General features: G+C 43.1%; 1 protein-coding gene across 5 annotated transcripts in view; it reads left to right on the top strand.

The window, feature by feature from the left end:
- DLGAP1 (DLG associated protein 1) overlaps positions 1 to 22229 on the top strand; it is a 780880-nt gene that overhangs the window by 727883 nt on the left and 30768 nt on the right. For all 5 annotated transcript variants that reach the window (XM_068237216.1, XM_068237213.1, XM_068237215.1 and 2 more), the window contains one exon: positions 5961 to 6385. In XM_068237216.1, the coding sequence (XP_068093317.1) occupies positions 5961 to 6385 (425 nt within the window). The remainder of the gene's footprint in view (positions 1 to 5960; positions 6386 to 22229) is intronic.

Raw genomic sequence — 22229 nt, forward strand, 5'->3', positions numbered from 1 at the left:
AGAACGCCCCTCTGGCTTTTAATTTTTGCACTGTATAAAAGCTAACATTTGTGATTGTATGAGAGTGCATGGCATAAACGTGATTTACATATGTTATTGTGTTGTATAAGTACACCTGGCATGGGTAGCTTGCACATCTTGGGAGTCTTCATTATTGCCTAATGGTACATCCAATTTTGGAGCAACATATACTATCCGGACAACATAATTTTTTTAGCAAGACAATGCCACAATTGTTAAAGCACATATTACAACAGCATGGCTCCACAGCAAAATAGTCCGGATGCTAAACTGGCCTCCCTGCATGCCATTAACATCATATCATGACACATTATGACATTAATATTATAGCAAAAGAGACCCTAAACTCATGAACAACTGATATCCTTTTTTGAGCAATAATGGAACATCACTTCAATTTCAGAACTGCATCAGTTTGTGCCCTCAGTTACCAAAAGCTTACACAGTGTTGATTAGGCTAAGTTTCAAATTGGGCAAAAACGGGCTGATTCCTCAGCCACGAATTTGGATGGGATTTGGCAGTCTATAGAACTCTATGCAGAGCATCCAAATTCGTGGTCGAAGAAAAATCTGAGGCCCTGCAGCATAATTGCTCGCGTCACCCTCCGAATCCCATAGCCGTGCATAGCGTGGCTAGAGGGATTTGGCTGCAAGACACGAGCAGCTGTGAAGGCATCGCGACTCGCAAGACGCATGCCGTGCACAAGTGGAAACGGGGCCTTAAAGAGAGAAGTGACACAGAATCATGTCACTGCCCATACTTTTTTGACGTGTTACTGGGATCAAGCTCGTGGTGAACATATGTTTCATATATTTCTCAAAAACATGAATGTTTTTAACTTTCAGCATTTGCTATCCTGTCTTTGCACTATTTTTAATGATTGATATGGTTTTCAAGATTTGCAAATCGTTAGATCCTGTTTTTAATTACATTTCACAAAGTTCAAGCTTTTTTTGGAAATGAGGTTGTAGGACACAGGGAGAAAGTGAGACACTGCTCTGTTGATCTTTAATCTCAGATTTCATTTGAATTCAAATATAAATCACAGTGTTCCTACATCCAGCAAGGGCTTGGAAATTGAATAAGAAGCAGCCATTTGTAAGATGACTGGATAAGATAGGAGTATGAATTTAAAGCAACAGGGACAGCCATACTGTCTCAGGGGAAAAAACACATATATACTGTAAGTAGATGACTACATGTTCTACTTGCATACCAGATGTATTGTACTGTCCTTGTTTTGATTTCAGTGAATTTTATATAGTAAATAAAGAGAATACTGTTCCTGGTATTTTCCATCTTGATTCTCTCTGACTGAAGACAATCCTGATGTGATTTCCTCCCTTACTTTTTTTTCTCCTAGAAACTGCACTATCATATCTAGCTTGCCGTGTAAACACATGAGCACAACATAGATCATATTTCAGCAGCTCACTGAACTGATTGGCTGAGGGCATCAGCCAATCAGTGAGGAGCAGGGATGTGGGAGGGGTGATGACAAGCTTCCTTCTCTTTGGGAACGTAAAAAATAGAGTGAGGCTGACTGAGATGAAATGTATTACAGCAGAAATATTTCTGAATAGATTGGAGTGCTTGCAATGCAGGGTAAGGTTGCAGGCTCCATATTAAACATAGAACAATGGGTAAATTGAATTTGATTTTGTGGCTGACAAACCCTCTTACAGTCAACTGTTGAAAGATACAATTATAAAAACAAGGAACACCAAGAGCCCCAATAGTGTAATATGTACTGGTAAATGGTTACTAGATAGAGTAAATATTAATATTCACAAACCAGGGTTACCATTAGGCAACCACTGTAAAGGCAGGTGGGGAGATTTTCCTGACCCCACTCAGGAATAAGAAGTTGCTCTCTGTAGATGAGAAAAAGGGGGTTCAACCCTCCACCCAGGGTGGACTCAATATTATGCAAGAGAACAGAGGCGCCAAAAGGATGAAAGGAAGCTAAATGAGCTTAAAAACCAAATTCTTGCCTGGCTCTTCTACTGACCACATATGCTATTGCTCCGTTGTTATCGCCTGATGAAGCGGGATCAAACCTGCGAAACGCGTTGCATATTTGGAGTTCATAAATAAAATATATTGACTGTCTTTACTACAGTCGTTGTGTGTCTACTTGGAGGAGGTAAGTCCACCACTACCTCCTCTATTTACCAAGAATTTGGTTTTTAAGCTCATTTAGCTTCCTTTTATCCTTTTGGCGCCTCTGTTCTCCTGCATAAGGATACAATTATGTTTTAATTATAATTTTGAATACTTCACAACTGTTTAGAACAATAACTATGGCCACATTAACTACTTCAAAGGCTAGAACATAGGCTTGCACACCAACATATCCTGTAGCTGATCTCTAACTTCCTAATGGATACAAACCTTACTCAGGTGACACTTTTTCCATTGGCCCTTATGGCTTCCTGGAAACTAGACTGCAGAGTCCTTTTTAGAAGGGAATTATGGTATTTGCTAAAACTGTGTCTACCAGTGTAGGTCACATTACAGTGCACACTCTACTAAAGGTGGCCATATATGTTTAGATCTTAGCCTAATGTGCTAAACAGATAAATTCCTCTCTGATCTGAATCTGATCAGATTCAGATCAGAGAGGAATTGATCTGTTTAGGACATTGGGCAAAGATCTAAACATATACGGCCACCTTTAGTAGAGTGTGCACTGTAATGTGACCTATACTGGTAGACACAGTTTTAGCAAATACCATAATTCCCTTCTATAGGACGATGGTATGACTAAAGTTACACAAATAGAACACTTGAGTGGCATGGTGGCACAGTGGATAGCACTCTCATCTGCAGCACTTTTTTTTTTAAAACAAAAAATAACTTAATAGTTAAGAAGTAATAGTGACGCAAGGCAATTGAAAATTTCAACAGGATGCGTACATCACATACAATAAGTACAGTATATATGTATCAAGCATAATAGCAAGAAAAACATAAGCAAACCATTACTTAAATATAGCTTTTATATTAGGTAGTAAATAGCGTACCATGAGGCCTAGAGACCAGTATCATTAAGTAGACATAACTAGAAAACCCAGGGGGATAGATAAGAGGGCATTGTCTAGGGAATACATGAGACCCACATCTGCAGCGCTTTTAGTTGTAGGGTAGATGTTCCCTGTGTTGGTGCGATCAGGTTTGTCATGTAGCCCTGGTGCAGCTCACCTTCTCAGCTACAACATAAAAAGGCAAGGGGAAAGAGTGCTCACAGTGTGTACCGGTATATTCCACTAGGTAGTAGGACAGGTTCCCCCGTGCTTCAAGTGGGCTGTGCGGGTAAGGCAGCAGCCGGTAACCTCAGTCGGCCCACTTGCAGCCAGGAACTGGGCTTCCAGAATTCGTGTCTCATCTTGAGTTGGCAGTGGTACTAGCTTCTCCAGTATGTGGATTACCGGTTTGTAGAGTGTAGCTGGAAACTGCAATAGGCATTTGAGTGAAGTTGTGCTGTGAAGACTGATTGCATGCAAGTGGGACGACTGCTATACTGGCTGTTGCCTTACCTGCATAGCCCACTTGAACCAGGTAAGGCCTGTCCTACTACCTAGTGGAATATACCAGTACACATATTGAGCACTCTTTCCCCTTGTCTTTTTCTGTTCTGACCTGCAGCGCTGGGTCCCTGGTTTGAATCCCAGAGAGGGCACTAGCTGCACAGAGTTTGTACGTTTTCCCCGTGTCTGCAGAGGTTTCCTCCAGGCACTCCTCTTGTCTCCAACATTCCAAAAACATATACTATATGATAATTGGCTTCCTCCTTAAAATTGGTCCTAGACTACAAGCGACATACTGTGTATGACTTTGGCAGGAATTAGATTGAGAGCCCCTCTGAGGGACACTTAATGACAAGACTATATACTCAGTAAAGTGCTGCGGAAGATGTCAGCGCTATATAAATACTACATGTTAATATAACCGTTTACATTATTTAAAAAGGGTGTTTTATTGGGAACTAGTAAAAAAGGGCGCACAGGGATAGTGGACAAAAAGGGCGCCGCCATAGACTGCAATGCAAAATATCGGCTATTCGGCGCCCGACAGGAAAAAAGGGCGCACGAGAAATAGCGGTTACAGGGATCGTGTTAACAAAGGTTTTCGTTTACAGGATAAAGTTTATAACAAATATCGTTTACAAGTTCGTTTAGACTTTGTGTTATACTTATTTTTTCGTTTGTAAATTTCGCTTATATGGGTTTTAACTAGTTTTTTCGTTTTAAAAATGCGCTTATAAAACTATAACAACTAAAATTTCGTTTACACTTCTTTTATCATTTAAAATTCGTTTTCATATGTATAATGCTTAAATAACGTTTCTAAAGCTGATTGTATTAGAAATACATCGCTTATGGTATTAACTTTGTTTTTACACTTCTAATGCGTTGATTATAGTTACTAAAATATCGCTTTAAATATTACTGTTATTTTAAGATTTCTACGTGATTTTAAGGCTAGTTATTCTATTACAAATTACTGTTATTTTAAGATTTCTACGTGATTTTAAGGCTAGTTATTCTAGTTATTCTATTACAAATATATATTATATATATTATTGTTATTTGGAGTGAAGTATTTTAAGGATTAAATATATTATTGTTTATATGTGTTTAGCGTGTTTTGTGCAGTGGGGATGGTTAGGTTTAGGCATTACTAGGGGGTCTAGGGGTTAGGGATAGGTACAGGGAGGGTTAGGACCAGGGTGGTGGTTAGTTTTAGACACCACCAGGGGGGTCTTAGGTTTAGGCACCAGAAGGGGGGTCTTAGGTTTAGGCACCACCAGGGGAGTCTTAGGTTTAGGCACCACCAGGGGGGTCTTAGGTTTAGGCACCACCAGGGGGGTCTAGGGGTTAGGGATAGGTACAGGGAGGGTTAGGTATACATACAGTGCAATATACACCACCAGGGAGGGTTAGGACCAGGGTGGTGGTTAGTTTTAGACACCACCAGGGGAGTCTTAGGTTTAGGCACCACCAGGGGGGTCTTAGGTTTAGGCACCAGAAGGGGAGTCTTAGGTTTAGGCACCAACAGGGGGGTCTTAGGTTTAGGCACCAACAGGGGGGTCTTAGGTTTAGGCACCAACAGGGGGGTCTTAGGTTTAGGCACCAACAGGGGGGTCTTAGGTTTAGGCACCACCAGGGGAGTCTTAGGTTTAGGCACCACCAGGGGGGTCAACAGGGGGGTCTTAGGTTTAGGCACCAACAGGGGGGTCTTAGGTTTAGGCACCACCAGGGGAGTCTTAGGTTTAGGCACCAACTGGGGGGTCTTAGGTTTAGGCACCACCAGGGGGGTCTAGGGGTTAGGGATAGGTACAGGGAGGGCTCTGTATGAGAGTAAGGTTAGGTATAGTTATAGTACAATATATGTAATATATACAATTTATTACATGATGTGTATTTACACAAAGGGGGGTCTAGGTGTGAGGGATAGGGATAAGGAGAGATATCTGTGACCCTAAAGTTAGGTATAATTGTAGTAAAATACCTGTAAAACCTACCATTCTAGTACTATGCTTAATACAAGTGTAAATATCGTTTTTGCTATAGACGCTATTTGACGTTTCATTTCAGAATTCGTTTACTGTTATAGACGGTATTTTGCCATTTCATTTCCGTTTATTTAACGTATTTAGCACTAAATTATCGTTTATAACCTCTTAAACGAAAAATACGGTTTTGCATTCAAACTTATAATTTCGGCTACACCCCGCGCCCTTTTTTCCAGGCGCCCTTTTTTGATATACGCGTTTTATTGTTTCCATTATGTGAAACTTGAGTAATGCAAATCACTAACACACAGGCTTGGTGTGTATTGAAAATCCCGTGTATATTTGATCCTGAGTAGTCCTTCAGATCTTTTGTATTTATATGCATGCTGAATAATTTTTCTTGCTCTTTGTTTATTGAAGGTTGCGTAGACTAACCCGATCAAACAGTGTTACCGCTGCTGTGCAGGCCGATCTGGACCTCAGGGAGCATTTTGAATGTCCAGTGGAAATGGTTGAACAGGAATTTCAATATAGTCGGCCACTGACTAAGCAGTATTCCCGCGATGCTTGCACCTCCACAGTCAGCATCCAGGGCTCAGGCAACCATTACCATGCCTGTGCAGTGGAGGAGGACTTTGATGCTGACTTTGATCCTTCAATACTACCTCCACCAGACCCTTGGATTGACTCAATTACAGAAGATCCCATGGAGGCAGTTCATAGGTCAGTTTGTCACAGAGATGGACATTGGTTTCTGAAGCTTCTGCAGGCAGAAAAAGACAGAATGGAAGGATGGTGTCAACAAATGGAAAGAGAAGAACATGAAAATAACCTACCTGATCCCAGTGAGTACTTTTTACTTCAAAAAGATATATTTCTACTATAATTACCATTACCATAAGCCATTTGTAATATTTGGAGGAAGTAAGTGAAAAGAGGGAACAGGAAAAAAGTCAATAGAAAAATATGTGAAATATAAAAAAAAGTGTGTTACTCCATTTGTGTGATTCCGCAACCCTGGACTGGATTCTCTTAAAAACTGTCTGTTATTAACTAACAGGCAAAATTTTGTAAGCCTGGAGACCATATATTATTAGATTCAATTTAGTGTTATAATCGTAACATTTGTACAGCGTTTTCTAATGTTGGACTCGAGCTGCATCCACTAAGGGCGCATGTTAGGAAGTCTTGCCTAAGGACTTCTTACTAAATAGGTACTGAGTGACCCTAGCCAGGATTGGAACCATGGTCTTCCATGTCAAAGGCAGAGCCCTTTACCAGTACACTATACAGCCACCGTGTTCCTGCAGACACTTTAGTTATGTACACAAGCTTGATGAAACTCATCTGAGTTGGCCAATGAGAATCTAGCTTGTGTACAGTAGCCCCTGATCCCCCTCAGGCCGCACGACCAGCGACCAGCCTTTGTGGATCGCTTCGGCCAAGTGCATTGTTCTCCCCACTCACCCAGCTCCCACATGACGTCTCTCCTGTGCCATTTTGTTGTCCCTCCACACATTGCAACAGAGCACATTGCAAGTCTGCAGGCTAGCAATGCTTCTGTACAGCCTCGACACTGCAATGTTGCCCAAGGGATTGGTGTCGATCTCCGTTGGGCAACATGCCTTGTACATGTGTGTGAGGATTAACTGTTCTTCGGAGAGTCTTGGATTTATCATAAAACATTATCATTGCACATGCAAGTATACTACTTCAGTTGCACTATGGCTATAGCATTCACATTACAACCATTCTCACTACAATCCATTGTGACCCTGGAGACCATTGCAAAGTTTTGTCATCTTGTAGTGGACTATTTCTTAAAGAATCAAGTTCATGTTTGTTTGCTCACACAGGCTCTGTATTGCTCTTCAGCTTTTGGAAATCAAGGCCATGTAAGCACATGAGAACTATTTTATGAAATAAAAAAAGGTTAAGTTCTAAAGTGGTTGAAAAAAAAATATTATTCTATCTTTATTAATTGCAACACAATAGGCATGATTCACAAAGCTTTTTCACCTGTTTTCCTCTGTTTTCACCTTATCTTTGTTACATTTTTAAGCTCCCAAAGAGCAAAAATAAATATAATTAACCACTTTACCCCCGCGCGTACGTATTTCTCCGCCCCTTTTTCCATCCTTTAACAACCAGGGATGGAGAAATACGTACTTTCCGCGTTCCCGACGCTGTCCGCGCTCCCGCTCGTAAACACGCCGCCCGCCGCTAGTAAACACGCCGCCGCCCGCTCGCCCAGAGATCAATGAACGGGAAAATCCATTCCCGTTCGTTGATCTAAGCCCCCGCAATGATCCACTGCTCTCCTATGGGCAGCGCGATCATTGTGAGAAAAAACTCACGTGTCCAGCCTCCTTATACTTCCTCCAAGCTTCCGGAAGGAAGCTTGGAGGTCGCATTAAAACAAAAAGTTACTGTGGCCATCTTGTGGCCAAATAGTAAACTACACCCTACACATTTTTCACATACAAATAAATGACTTTTACACATAAAATTAACTCATTACCTCCCACACTCCCCATTTTTTTTTTTTTTTTGTAATTAAAAAAAAAATTAAAAAATTTACAATTAAAAAAAATACATAAATAGTTACCTTAGGGACTGAACTTTTTAAATATTTATGTCAAGAGGGTATAACACTGTTACTTTATAAACTATGGGCTTGTAATTAGGGATGGACGCAAAAATGAAAAAAATGCACCTTTATTTCCAAATAAAATATTGGCGCCAAACATTGTGATAGGGACATAATTTAAATGGTTTTATAACCGGGACAAAAGGGCAAATACATTTCATGGGTTTTAATTACAGTAGCATGCATTATTTAAAAACTATAATGGCCGAAAACTGAAAAATAATTATTTTTTTCCCCACATTTTTCCTATTTTCCCATTAAAACACATTTAGAAAAAAAAATTCTTGGCATAATGTCCCACCTAAAGAAAGCCTAATTGGTGGCGGAAAAAACAAGATATAGTTCATTTCATTGCGATAAGTAATGATAAAGTTATAGACGAATGAATGGAAGGAGCGCTGAAAGGTGAAAATTGCTCTGGTGCTCAGGGGGTAAAACCCCTCAGTGGTGAAGTGGTTAATGGAAGAAAAGTAATGTTAAAATGGAACAACTTACTTTGAGTGATTATTTTGCTCGTAAATGTGCTGAAAGGATGTTTTTATTAATTAGGTGTAATACAATAATAAGCGATAAATAGGTCATGTGTGAGAAGTTTTGTGAGTAGAGCCCAGTGTATTAAATAGTATCTCCAGGGAGACACAAACACTAAAATATATGACAAAGTGATATTTAATTTTCTTGGAACTTTAAGAAAATGAGTACAGAGACATCTAGCTTTACTGCTGTATACAAGCAAGAAGTTTTGAACTGTGAGCTAATTCCTTGCTGTAAAATGTGACTTAAATGATCATCTCTCTGATAGCTAAGCTAATAGACCATGGGACTTGGTTACTGTGGCATTAGAGCCTTTTTTAATCTACAGCAGTAAAGCAAGAAGGTCATCCGTTTGCATGTCTTGCAACTCCCACCGACAGATGGTGCACCAAAATAATCATATGCACTATTTCCTAATTAAAGTAAGTTTTGCAACTAACCATAATAACCAAAGAAATGACTGTATGTACAGTATTCCCTTTAAAGCAAATCTCACTAACCTATGGAGAGGGAATGCCCTGAATCCTGTATAGCTTTCCTGGTCCTCTCACGGTGTCCTGGTTCCATTGCTTCTGGGCCTGGCTTCAGTATCACATTAACATTATTGCAGAGTCAGTGTTATACTTTATCTAATGAGTAGGAAACCTGTAACACTTGGCATGAATCAGATTTGTTTAAATAACATCATTTCATCATCTCTTCCTCACCATATAGACCAGTTTCTTTTCTGGTGAAGTAAACTATAATTGCCAAAGCTTGTTCTTGGTCCTTTCATGCAGTTTTTGCCCTTGACCCAATCCTTTTTCACTTAGTAAACTTTGTCTCGCAGTGTAATGTCTCTCTCGCCCACATCCTTAATTCCTTCCTATTTTGTGGCCTTCTCCCATCTTCCTTTACATATTCATGCTTTTCAAGGCGATGCTTGGGAAAGCTAATTTTAGATCTGTAATTCCAGCAAATTGCTTACACGGGGCCAGTGACTGAAGCTGCTGATACACATTCAGATAAGCATAGAATAAATTAGCCTAATTTACTAAAGCATCTCCAGAGATCTGCAATCATCTCCAACATCTCCAGTGCGAGGATCAGAAGTGATCCAGCAAATCCAACATGACAAAAAATAGCAAAAATCCACCCCCAAACCCCTCCCACATCAGGTTTCCCTTGCTGTCAAAAAGCATGCTACAACAGACACCAATGGATTATAAAGATACCACTGATCGTGCGTCGGATCTGATGAACCATACACATTGTCGATCTGGCATAGTATAGTATTGATATGTGGAGAAAAGGAAAAGCCCTGGACCAGTGAGGCTGTGGTGGGTGCGTCTAGACTCTGCCTAATATCCATTTTGCTCACCGTGCGTCTTCAGAGGTTTCAAGGCGCTTGAAGCCTCTGAAGATGTGCGTTGCTTAAAACGGACATTAGGCAGAGTTGCCTAGTCTAGACGCAGCCCCCACATCCTCACTGGCCTGGGTATGTGTTCTAGTTCTTATGTTGTTTATATGGAAGACTCGAGAATAAAATTAAACTGTTTAAGTAGACACTAAAGTGCCAAGGTTTTTCCTTTTCTCCACATATCAATAGATAACTGTTGTCTGTTACCTTAGAGGACGTAGTGGAGTGGCTAGTCACTGCAAATTGCACCACCAGGGGTATCCATACACTGTTTAACCTTTAAAGCAGTAGGATCAGCCATACTATGCCAGGGAAAAAAAACACATATATAAGTAGATAAATACTTGATCTACTTACATAACACATGTATTATACTGTCCAAGTTTTGATTTCAGTGAATGTTATAAAGTAAATGACGAGAATTCTGTTCCTGGTGGGGGCCATGTCTTTTGCCCACAGTAAAGGCTAACTCGTGATGTCATTTCTGCCCTTTACTTTTTTTCTTGTCTCCTCCAATCGCTGAGTCGTCTCAGCCTTGCTTGTAAACACAAGTGATTAGAGGATTAGGTTTCAGATAAGAAGCTGGCAGGGAAATATAGGGAAGAGGAGGAATAGATTATAGATAAATAGAACCCCCAGCATGCAATTCTTTGGCACGACTACTAAAGTGTCACTGTTCCTTAAGTATGTGATAACTCCAAATCATAACAGCAGAAAAAGTTTTGAAAGTTTTGAATGCAGGATAAGCATCTTTATCACTTAATACACTCAGGCCAGTTGCAGTTGAAATTTGATTTTTATGGTGACGATACCGCTTTAAGAGGCCTTAAAGATTTTTTCAGTTTATCCATAGTGTCTACTCCCTGTTCTACTAAATACACCTGGCATAGTATAGCCCTAGCCTAAATTATATCTAGTTAGGGAAATCTTTTACACAAGGCCATCCCTGATCATAAAAGCCACCTGATTCATTTGAATCAGGCTGCAAAACCTTAGAGAGGCAACCTGTGCCACAAATATTTTTGCAGTATATCCCTAGTGCCTACTCCCTGTTCTACTAAATACACCTGGCATAGTATAGCCCCAGCCCAAATTATAATATCTGGTTAGGGAAACATTTTACACAGAGCCATTCTGACCATGAAGCCACCTGAATAATTTGATTCAGACCGCAAAACCTTGGGGAGGGAGCTTGTGACATCTGAATGGCAGAGCAGCCACAGCAGAGCACAATTACCTGGTCCGTCACTGAGTCCTTTCCTCCTCTTCACTGCATCCTATCAACATGCAGCATCATCTCTCCATCAGTTCATCATGTCATGTGACAAGCATCAGAAGCCTATGATGGAATGCTTCTATATGTGCTACGCTGCAGCCGATCTGCCATTCAGATGGTGGGAGAGAGGGGGGCCCCACAGCCTAGGCCACCTCTTATGGGGGGTGGGACAGATTCACATGGGGTTTGGGGTGGTATGGAACACAATATGGCCGCACTTCTTATGGGGGGGGGGGGAGTTTCAGGTACTGGGCTCACTCTTCACCTGAGCTTGTGCGCTTGTTTCAGGCAGTAAAAATCTAGAACCTTAGGCCTTGTTCACATTGCGTTCCGTTCTCGTGTCTGTCCACGTTGGGCTTTTTCTTAGATTCCTGGCGCTTGGGTCGTTTTCGTGCTTAGCAGTTTTCTAAGCATTTTTTTCTGAGCGGTTTTGTAATTTACTTCCTGACGCAAGTCAAGAAGTGAACTATTTGACCTGGAAAAGAATAAATACAATGTATTTATTCTTAAAAACGCGAATGCAATTGATACACAAAGCAATTTTGTGAGCATTTTGCGTTGCTCCTATACTTTCCATTGCGGCGGAATTGCCTCAAAAATGGTACGCGCACCGCTTTACTGAACGGACAGTGCACAACCCGCGCTGATATGAACCTTCTTATATAGAAATTCATTTTCCACACGGTCGGGGGCGTTTTTAAAAACCACACGCGGGCGAAAAAAAAGCCGAAACCGCCTGCAGTGTGAACGAGCCCTTACTGACTTTAACCCTTGTGGCATTCCCTTTTTTTAAATCCGGGAATGGAAAGGCTCGAGAGGATGTACCTTATGGACTGTTTTTTCTGATGATTAATTAATTTTCTTGAGCAGTGTATAACGTTCTCCGTAACATACCTTTCTGCATCCTGAATTATGAAAACAATACAAAACAAAATAAATAAAAAAAAATCAGAAATGTTAGAATCCTTGAATCCTTGCAAATGAAAGACAGGTATGAAGGCAAGATAAGAAATTCCTCTGTGAAAACAGAAAAGCTATCACAGTCTTCTCCCACTCGCAGCACACAACACAGAGCCTGTTTGTTACATTTCCATCCTTTCATATCAGCTGTTTTGAATTTTTCTGCCTTCAGTGTAACAAGAGAAGAACCTGGATGAAAACTAGCTTGCCATGTCACAAAGCTACAATTGAAAAGTGCAGTGCGTTTCCTCCTCTAAGGCTGCGTCTGCCCAGGCAGTTACATTTGACCACCTGAAAATGTGCAAAATAGACTTTCTATGCTTGGACAGGTTTTTAAATCTGAAGACATAACAACAAAAGTTGTTTAGGTGATACCTTTATTGACTAACTGTACAAGATTTATTTGCAAGCTTTTGAAAATGTAAGTTTCTTCTTCAGATATGTTTCAGAACTGGATCAGAACCATCCAAAATCAATGTCCCATTCATTTCTGATCCTGTTCTGTATCATGCCTGAAGGAGAAACTTAAAGAGGAACTCCAGTGAAAATAATGTAATAAAAAAAGTGCTTCATTTTTACAATAATTATGTATAAATGATTTAGTCAGTGTTTGCCCATTGTAAAATATTTTAAATCCCTGATTTATATTCTGACATTTATTACATGGTGACATTTTTACTGCTGGCAAGTGATGTAGCTGCTACTTGCTGTTTTGGCAGTTGGAAACAGCTGTAAACAGCTATTTCCCACAATGTAACAAGGTTCACAGACAGGAAACTGCCAGAAGTACCTCGGTACTCAGAGCTTCTTGTGGGAGGGGTTTCACCACAATATCAGCCATACAACGCCCCCTGATGATCTATTTGTGAAAAGGAATAGATTTCTCATGTAAAAGGTGGTATCAGCTATTGATTGGGATAAAGTTCAATTCTTGGTCGGAGTTTCTCTCTAAAGGACTCACGAGATGAAATATTAAGTCTAGTTGTACTTGCCTGCAGTTTCTTCCAGCCCCTATGTGTTTTCTGCGCATGCACAGAAGACACCGACCCATCGGGGGCTGACTATCCTTAGAGGCAGCCAAAGGGACACTAGAGAGGATCGGAGCTGCAGCGAGGGACCCATAGGATGTCTAGGAGCTGGAAGAAACACCAGGTAAATAAAACTAGATTTAATATTTAGCCTCGTGAGTCCTTTAAAGTTTTGAAAGCTCACAAAGAAATCTTGTACAGTTAGTCATTAAAGGGATACTGTAGGGGGTTTGGGGGAAAATGAGCTGAACTTACCCGGGGCTTCTAATGGTCCCCCGCAGACATCCTGTGCCCACACAGCCACTCACCGATGCTTCGGCCCCGCCTCCAGTCTACTTCTGGAATTTCTGACTTTAAAGTCAGAAAACCACTGCGCCTGCACGCCCGTGTCCTCGCTCCCGCTGATGTCACCAGGAGTGTACTGCGCAGACACAGACCATACTGGGCCTGCGCTGTGCGCTCTTGATGACATCAGCGGGATCGAGGACACGGCAATGCAGGCGCAGTGGTTTTCAGACTTTAAAGTCTGAAATTCCAGAAGTGAACCGGAGGCGGGGCCGGAGCATCGGTGAGTGGCTGCGTGGGCACAGGATGTCTGCGGGGGACCGTTAGAAGCCCCGGGTAAGTTCAGCTCATTTTCCCCCGACCCCCCTACAGTATCCCTTTAAAGATCTTGCTTTAACCATTTAAGCCTTTTTGGACATAGCTGCTACTTCCAAGGACCTAGGGCTTTCTACCCCTTAAGGACCGGCCACTTTTTTTCCATTCAGACCACTGCAGCTTTCACGGTTTATTGCTCGCTCATACAACCTACCACCTAAATGAATTTTGGCTCCTTTTCTTGTCACTAATAAAGCTTTCTTTTGGTGCTATTTGATTGCTCCTGCGATTTTTACTTTTTATTATATTCATCAAAAAAGACATGAATTTTGGAAAAAAAATGATTTTTTTAACTTTCTGTGCTGACATTTTTCAAATAAAGTAAAATTTCTGTATACATGCAGCGCGGAAAATTACACTTTGTGAAAAAACACAATTAAAATCAATTTCCGCTAACTTTTGACAAAAAATAAAATCTTCTATGAACTCACCATACTCCTAACGGAATACCTTGGGGTGTCTTCTTTCTAAAATGGGGTCATTTGTGGGGTTCCTATACTGCCCTGGCATTTTAGGGACCCTAAACCGTGAGGAGTAGTCTTGAAACGAAATTTCTCAAAATGACCTGTGAAATCCTAAAGGTACTCATTGGACTTTGGGCCCTTTAGCGCAGTTAGGGTGCAAAAAAGTGCCACACATGTGGTATCGCCATACTCGGGAGAAGTAGTACAATGTGTTTTGGGGTGTATTTTTACACATACTCATGCTGGGTGGGAGAAATACCTCTGTAAATGGACAATTGTGTGTAAAAAAATCAAAAGATTGTCATTTACAGAGGTATTTCTCCCACCCAGCATGGGTATGTGTAAAAATACACCCCAAAACACATTGTACTACTTCTCCCGAGTATGGTGATACCACGTGTGGCACTTTTTTGCACCCTAACTGCACTAAGGGGCCCAAAGTCCAATGAGTACCTTTAGGATTTCACAGGTCATTTTTGTTTCAAGACTACTCCTCACGGTTTAGGGCCCCTAAAATGCCAGGGCAGTATAGGAACCCCACTAATGACCCCATTTTAGAAAGAAGACACCCCAAGGTATTCCGTTAGGAGTATGGTGAGTTCATAGAAGTTTTTATTTTTTTGTCACAAGTTAGCGGAAATTGATTTTAATAGTTTTTTTTCACAAAGTGTCATTTTCCGCTAACTTGTGACAAAAAATAAAATCTTCTATGAACTCACCATACTCCGTACGGAATACCTTTGGGTGTCTTCTTTCTAGAATGGGGTCATTTGTGGGGTTCCTATACTGCCCTGGCATTTTAGGGGCCCTAAACCGTGAGGAGTAGTCTTGAAACCAAATGTCGCAAAATGACCTGTGAAATCCTAAAGGTACTCATTGGACTTTGGGCCCCTTAGCGTACTTAGGGTGTAAAAAAGTGCCACACATGTGGTACCGCCGTACTCAGGAGAAGTAGTATAATGCGTTTTGGGGTGTATTTTTACACATACCCATGCTAAGTGGGAGAAATATCTCTGTAAATGACAATTGTTTGATTTTTTTACACACAATTGTCCATTTACATAGAAATTTCTCCCACCCAGCATGGGTATGTGTAAAAATACACCCCAAAACACATTATACTACTTTTCCTGAGTACGGCGGTACCACATGTGTGACACTTTTTTGCAGCCTAGGTGCGCTAAGGGGCCCAACGTCCTATTCACAGGTCATTTTGAAGCACTTGTTTTCTAGACTACTCCTCGCGGTTTAGGGCCCCTAAAATGCCAGGGCAGTATAGGAACCCCACAAGTGACCCCATTTTAGAAAGAAGACACCCCAAGGTATTCCGTTAGGTGTATGGCGAGTTCATAGAAGATTTTATTTTTTGTCACAAGTTAGTGAAAAATGACACTTTGTGAAAAAAAAACAATAAAAATTAATTTCCGCTAACTTTTGACAAAAAATAACATCTTCTATGAACTCGTCATACACCTAACAGAATACCTTGGGGTGTCTTTTTTTCTAAAATGGGGTCACTTGTGGGGTTCCTATACCGCCCTGGCATTTTACAGGCCCAAAACCGTGAGTAGTCTGGAAACCAAATGTCTCAAAATGATTGTTCGGGGTATAAGCATCTGCAAATTTTGATGACAGGTGGTCTATGAGGGGCCGAATTTTGTGGAACCGGTCATAAGCAGGGTGGCCTTTTAGATGACAGGTTGTATTGGGCCTGATCTGATGGATAGGAGTGCTAGGGGGGTGACAGGAGGTGATTGATGGGTGTCTCAGGGGGTGGTTAGAGGGGAAAATAGATGCAATCAATGCACTGGGGAGGTGATCGGAAGGGGGTCTGAGGGGGATCTGAGGGTTTGGCCGAGTGATCAGGAGCCCACACGGGGCAAATTGGGGCCTGATCTGATGGGTAGGTGTGCTAGGGGGTGACAGGAGGTGATTGATGGGTGTCTCAAGGTGTGATTAGAAGGGGGAATAGATGCAAGCAATGCACTGGCGAGGTGATCAGGGCTGGGGTCTGAGGGCATTCTGAGGGTGTGGGCGGGTGATTGAGTGCCCTAGGGGCAGATAGGGGTCTAATCTGATAGGTAGCAGTGACAGGGGGTGATTGATGGGTAATTAGTGGGTGTTTAGGGTAGAGAATAGATGGAAACACTGCGCTTGGGTGGTGATCTGATGTCGGATCTGCGGGCGATCTATTGGTGTGGGTGGGTGATCAGTTTGCCCGCAAGGGGCAGGTTAGGGGCTGATTGATGGGTGGCAGTGACAGCGGGTGATTGATGGGTGGCAGTGACAGGGGGTGATTGATGGGTGGCAGTGACAGGGGGTGATTGATGGGTGGCAGTGACAGGGGGTGATTGATGGGTGATTGATAGGTGATTGACAGGTAATCAGTGGGTTATTACAGGGGAGAACAGATGTAAATATTGCACTGGCAAATTGATAAGGGGGGGTCTGAGAGCAATCTGAGCGTGTAGGCGGGCGATTGGGTGCCCGCAAGGGGCAGATTAGGGTCTGATCTGATGGGTAACAGTGACAGGTGGTGATAGGGGGTGATTGATGGGTGATTGATGGGTAATTAGTGGGTGTTTAGAGGAGAGAATAGATGGAAACACTGCGCTTGGGTGGTGATCTGATGTCGGATCTGCGGGCGATCTATTGGTGTGGGTGGGTGATCAGTTTGCCCGCAAGGGGCAGGTTAGGGGCTGATTGTTGGGTGGCAGTGACAGGGGGTGATTGATGGGTGATAGGTGATTGGCAGGTGATTGACAGGTGATCAGTGGGTTATTACAGGGAAGGACAGATGTAAATATTGCACTGGCGAATTGATAAGGGGGGGTCTGAGGGCAATCTGAGCGTGTAGGCGGGTGATTGGGTGCCCGCAAGGGGCAGATTAGGGTCTGATCTGATAGGTAACAGTGACAGGTGGTGATAGGGAGTGAATGATGGGTGATTGATGGGTAATTAGTGGGTGTTTAGAGGAGAGAATAGATGTAAACGCTGCGCTTGGGTGGTGATCTGATGTCGGATCTGCGGGCGATCTATTGGTGTGGGTGGGTGATCAGATTGCCCGCAAGGGGCAGGTTAGGGGCTGATTGTTGGGTGGCAGTGACAGGGGGTGATTGATGGGTGATAGGTGATTGGCAGGTGATTGACAGGTGATCAGTGGGTTATTACAGGGAAGGACAGATGTAATTAATGCACTGGCGAATTGATAAGGGGGGGGGGGGGTCTGAGGGCAATTTGAGCGTGTGGGCGGGTGATTGGGTGCCCGCAAGGGGCAGATTAGGGTCTGATCTGATAGGTAACAGTGACCGGTGGTGATAGGGGGTGATTGATGGGTGATTGATGGGTAATTAGTGGGTGTTTAGAGAAGATAACAGATGTAAACGATATATTTGGGAGGTAATCTGACGGCGGGTTTGCGGGCGATCTAATGGTGTGGGTGGGTGATCAGATTGCCCGCAAGGGGCAGGTTAGGGGCTGATTGATGGGTGGCAGTGACAGAGGGTGACAGGGGGTGATTGATGGGTGATAGGTGATTGGCAGGTGATTGACAGGTGATCAGTGGGTTATTACAGGGAAGAACAGATGTAATTAATGCACTGGTGAATTGATAAGGGGGGGGTCAGAGGGCAATCTGAGCGTGTGGGCGGGTGATTGGGTGCCCGCAAGGGGCAGATTAGGGTCTGATCTGATAGGTAAAAGTGACAGGTGGTGATAGGGGGTGATTGATGGGTAATTAGTGGGTGTTTAGAGGAGAGAATAGATGTAAACAATGGATTTGGGAGGTGATCTGATGTCGGATCTGCGGGCGATCTATTGGTGTGGGGGGGTGATCAGATTGCCCGCAAGGGGCAGGTTAGGGGCTGATTGATGGGTGGCAGTGACAGGGGGTGATTGACGGGTGATTGACGGGTGATTGACAGGTGATGGACAGGTGATTGACAGGTGATCAGGGGGGATAGATGCATACAGTACATGGGGGGGGTCTGGGGGGGGGGTCTGGGGAAAATCTGAGGGGTGGGGGGGTGATCAGGAGGGAGCGGGGGGCAGGGGGGGATAAAAAAAAATAGCGTTGACAGATAGTGACAGGGAGTGATTGATGGGTGATTAGGGGGGTGATTGGGTGCAAACAGGGGTCTGGGGGGTGGGCAGGGGGGGTCTGATGGGTGCTGTGGGCGATCTGGGGCAGGGGGGGGGGGAAATCAGTGTGCTTGGTGCAGACTAGGGTGGCTGCAGCCTGCCCTGGTGGTCCCTCGGACATTGGGACCACCAGGGCAGGAGGCAGCCTGTATAATACACTTTGTAAACATTACAAAGTGTATTATACACTTTGTATGCTGCGATCGTCGGGTTAACATCCCGCCGGCGCTTCCGTATGGCCGGCGGGATGTTGCGGCGGGTGAGCGGCGCCAGGCGGAGGCGGAGGATCGCGTCACGGATGACGCGATCGCTCCGCCCATGCCCATACAAGGACCGCCGCCAATTGTCAATACGGCGGTCCTTGCGGCGTCCACTTCCCGGCCGCCAATTGTATATACGGCGGTCGGGAAGTGGTTAAAGGTATCACCTAAACAGTGAATCCAAGTTAAAACTTTAGTTGTTTTTTTTTTAAGGCTTTCCATAAATTGTAATGAATAATTTCTTCTTTACATGGCTAATCTTTTAGAGCAGGAAGTTCAGAGTTTAGATCCACTTTAAAGTAGTGCCGATTGACCAGGATGCAGGTGCTGCTGACAGAGCCGGTTCTAGACTTTTTCCCGCCTGAGGCAAACTTCTGAGGATGCCGCCCCCCCCCCAGGGGGTAGTATAATTGTATAATTGCACCCAGTATAGGTAGCCTGGAGGGGATAGCAGTCAGGAAGGGGGAGGAGCGGGCACAGCGGTGGGGCTCCCCCGTCTGTGCTCCCCATCCAGCTATTTGCGCAGCAATGCCGCCGACTGTACTGCAGAAGTACAGTGGGTGGCATTGCAGGAAGTGACATGAGCGGAAGAACGCAATGCCTGGAACGGAAGAAAGTAAGTCATTGCTTCCCCGCTCACTACTGACTTAAATGCTGTGCAAATACCTGGACGGGGAGCGTGGACAGAGGAGCCCCAGGTGAAGGAGGGGGGGTCTGACCTCCCCCCCTCCCCACCTCTGTGCCTGCTGCTCCCCCTTCCTGGCTGCTCCCCCTCCCCCTCCAGCTTCATCTGCTGGAAATCGATTCCTCAAAATGTCAGATTGATCGATTTTTCATCAATTTTGATGAACAGCAAGGAAAATTTAGATTGATCAGGTGGGACGAGAGCATTGATAGATCTATGGCCTGTTGCACTGCATCAAACAGTGCAACACTGCAGTTTGATCGATTTTCAACAGATTCCCCCCTAGAACCTACTTGAAAATAGTGTGCAGTGTGTAGTAGGAGTTACCTTCTGAATCGATTCTTTTCAGAAAGGAATCGATCGATTTGGAACATTGGGTGGAAATCTATAAGTGTATGGGCAGCTTTTAATTGAAATACATTACATGAATTTCTCCAATCCATCCCTAACCAGGAGCAAACTTTCAAACTGTACTAGACATGATCCAGGATCTATCAAGTTAAGATAGCTATACACAGATTGATAGAAACCTGCAGGCCATCTCAGCCAGCAATCGATCGCTCCCTAATCACATATTTATAGCTTCTCACAAATTGATCCCAATGTTTGGTGTATCATTTTGCCCCAATCAATCCTGATTAAGCAGCAGACATGAACGCAGAACTTCTTCTTTGTACTAACAGATCAGCAACAGCATAATAACCTTTAAAGAAAAACATTTATTTGTTACAGCTGATACAAATCCTGCAATACTTCTGCAGTGTCTACTTCCTGCTTTCATAGAAGCAGACATAGAATTAACATCCTGTGTTTACAAATTAGCTGCTCTGCCATGGTAGTCAGCTGACACGGCTGAGAGATCAAATTACAACTTGTGATTAGTCACAGATGAGGGGGAATTAGACAGGCTAAACTCTCTAAATACATACATGGTGGATTTCTCTATGTCCTGTGCAAGAGTTCAGGTCCACTTTAAGAATACATTGAAACTCTATAGTTTTACTGCTCAATACACAGTGCCTTGCTACACAGCTGTCTCCCCATGCTGTGCACTGTGCAGCGATTGATCACAACTGTCTCAGCTTAGGCTTGGTTGCACTGATTAAATATGCCAGAAAAATTGACCCATGTATGGCCACCTAATGGCCCCAACAGAATCAAGCGGTTGAGCGGTGCAAATCCAGCTCTGAAAGGATTTGCTGTCTTTCATGTGCTCTTGTCGTCACTCCTGTACCCCAGTCACGGAGAGCTCGCTGGCAGCTTTGCTATTGTCTGCAACACATTTCTGTTGACATTTGTGACTAATTTCGATCAAAAATAGTTCCACTTAAAAATTGAGGAAAAATGGATGGTCGGGTTTTATTTTGACACAGAGCTTTCTCTGAGCAACAGAGATTTTATATTAACTGCTTCACAATACAGCTCACTGTTCTCCTTTTGGTGTATTGCAAAGTCACTAAATCTCCCCCAGTGTTGTCTTTTCTTAACTGAATTGTTAGCATGTGTGCATTATGACTGCGGTCATAGAAGAGGTCATCAGAAGCTTCCCTGCCCATACAAGAACAGTGCACAGCAGGGCTAGATTCTCTGGCAAGGCTGAAGAGTAGCATGTGCAGTTAGTTCTCCAGGGATACAGCTTATTACTAGGGCAAAATGATTGACATATTAAACTGGGCTTATTCAGTAATGTGAAAACTGATGTGTTAGCAACCTGTGGCCTCTTTCACTGATACAGCCACCTGCGTGTGGTCCGGTATTAGTCATGGAGAGAATCCAAAGACATAACAACAAAAGTTGTTTAGGTGATACCTTTAAAGAGACTCCGTAACAAAAATTGCATCCTGTTTTTTATCATCCTACAAGTTCCAAAAGCTATTCTAATGTGTTCTGGCTAACTGCAGCACTTTCTGCTATCACAGTCTCTGTAATAAATCAATGTATCTTTCCCCTGTCAGGCTTGTCGGCCTGTGTCTGGAAGGCTGCCAAGTTCTTCAGTGTTGTGGTTCTGCTATGAACTCCCCCTTCCAGGCCCCTCTATGCACACTGCCTGTGTATTATTTAGATTAGGGCAGCTTTTCTCTTATCTTTTACAAGCTGGATAAATCGTCCTCTGAGCTGGCTGGGCTTTCACATACTGAGGAAATTCAGACAAGGGCAAAGCTGTTTGCAGGAAGAAAAGAGCAGTCTGAAACTTCAGTGCATGAGAGATGCAGGGGGAAAGAAACACACAAATGATCTCTTGAGATTCAAAAAGAAGGGTGTATACAGCCTGCTTGTGTATGAATGTATTTTCTATGTGTGGACATACTGTACATCAAACTACTTCCTGTTTTGGTGGCCATTTTGTTTGTTTATAAACAAACTTTTTAAAACTGTTTTTAACCACTTTTAATGGGGCGGGGAGCGGCGAAATTGTGCCAGAGGGTAATAGGAGATGTCCCCTAACGCACTGGTATGTTTACTTTTGTGCGATTTTAACAATACAGATTCTCTTTAATGACTAACTGTACATTACTTCTTTGCATTAAAAACCTTAAAGGATACTAGAGCTCAAAATGTTTGTAGAAATAGGGGGAGCAGGCATATATTACTACCTGTCCTAATGCCCACCGCTCCCACCGTTCTCCTATCTG

This window comes from Hyperolius riggenbachi, chromosome 5 (genome assembly GCF_040937935.1).
Source record: "Hyperolius riggenbachi isolate aHypRig1 chromosome 5, aHypRig1.pri, whole genome shotgun sequence".
Classification (NCBI taxonomy): domain Eukaryota; kingdom Metazoa; phylum Chordata; class Amphibia; order Anura; family Hyperoliidae; genus Hyperolius; species Hyperolius riggenbachi.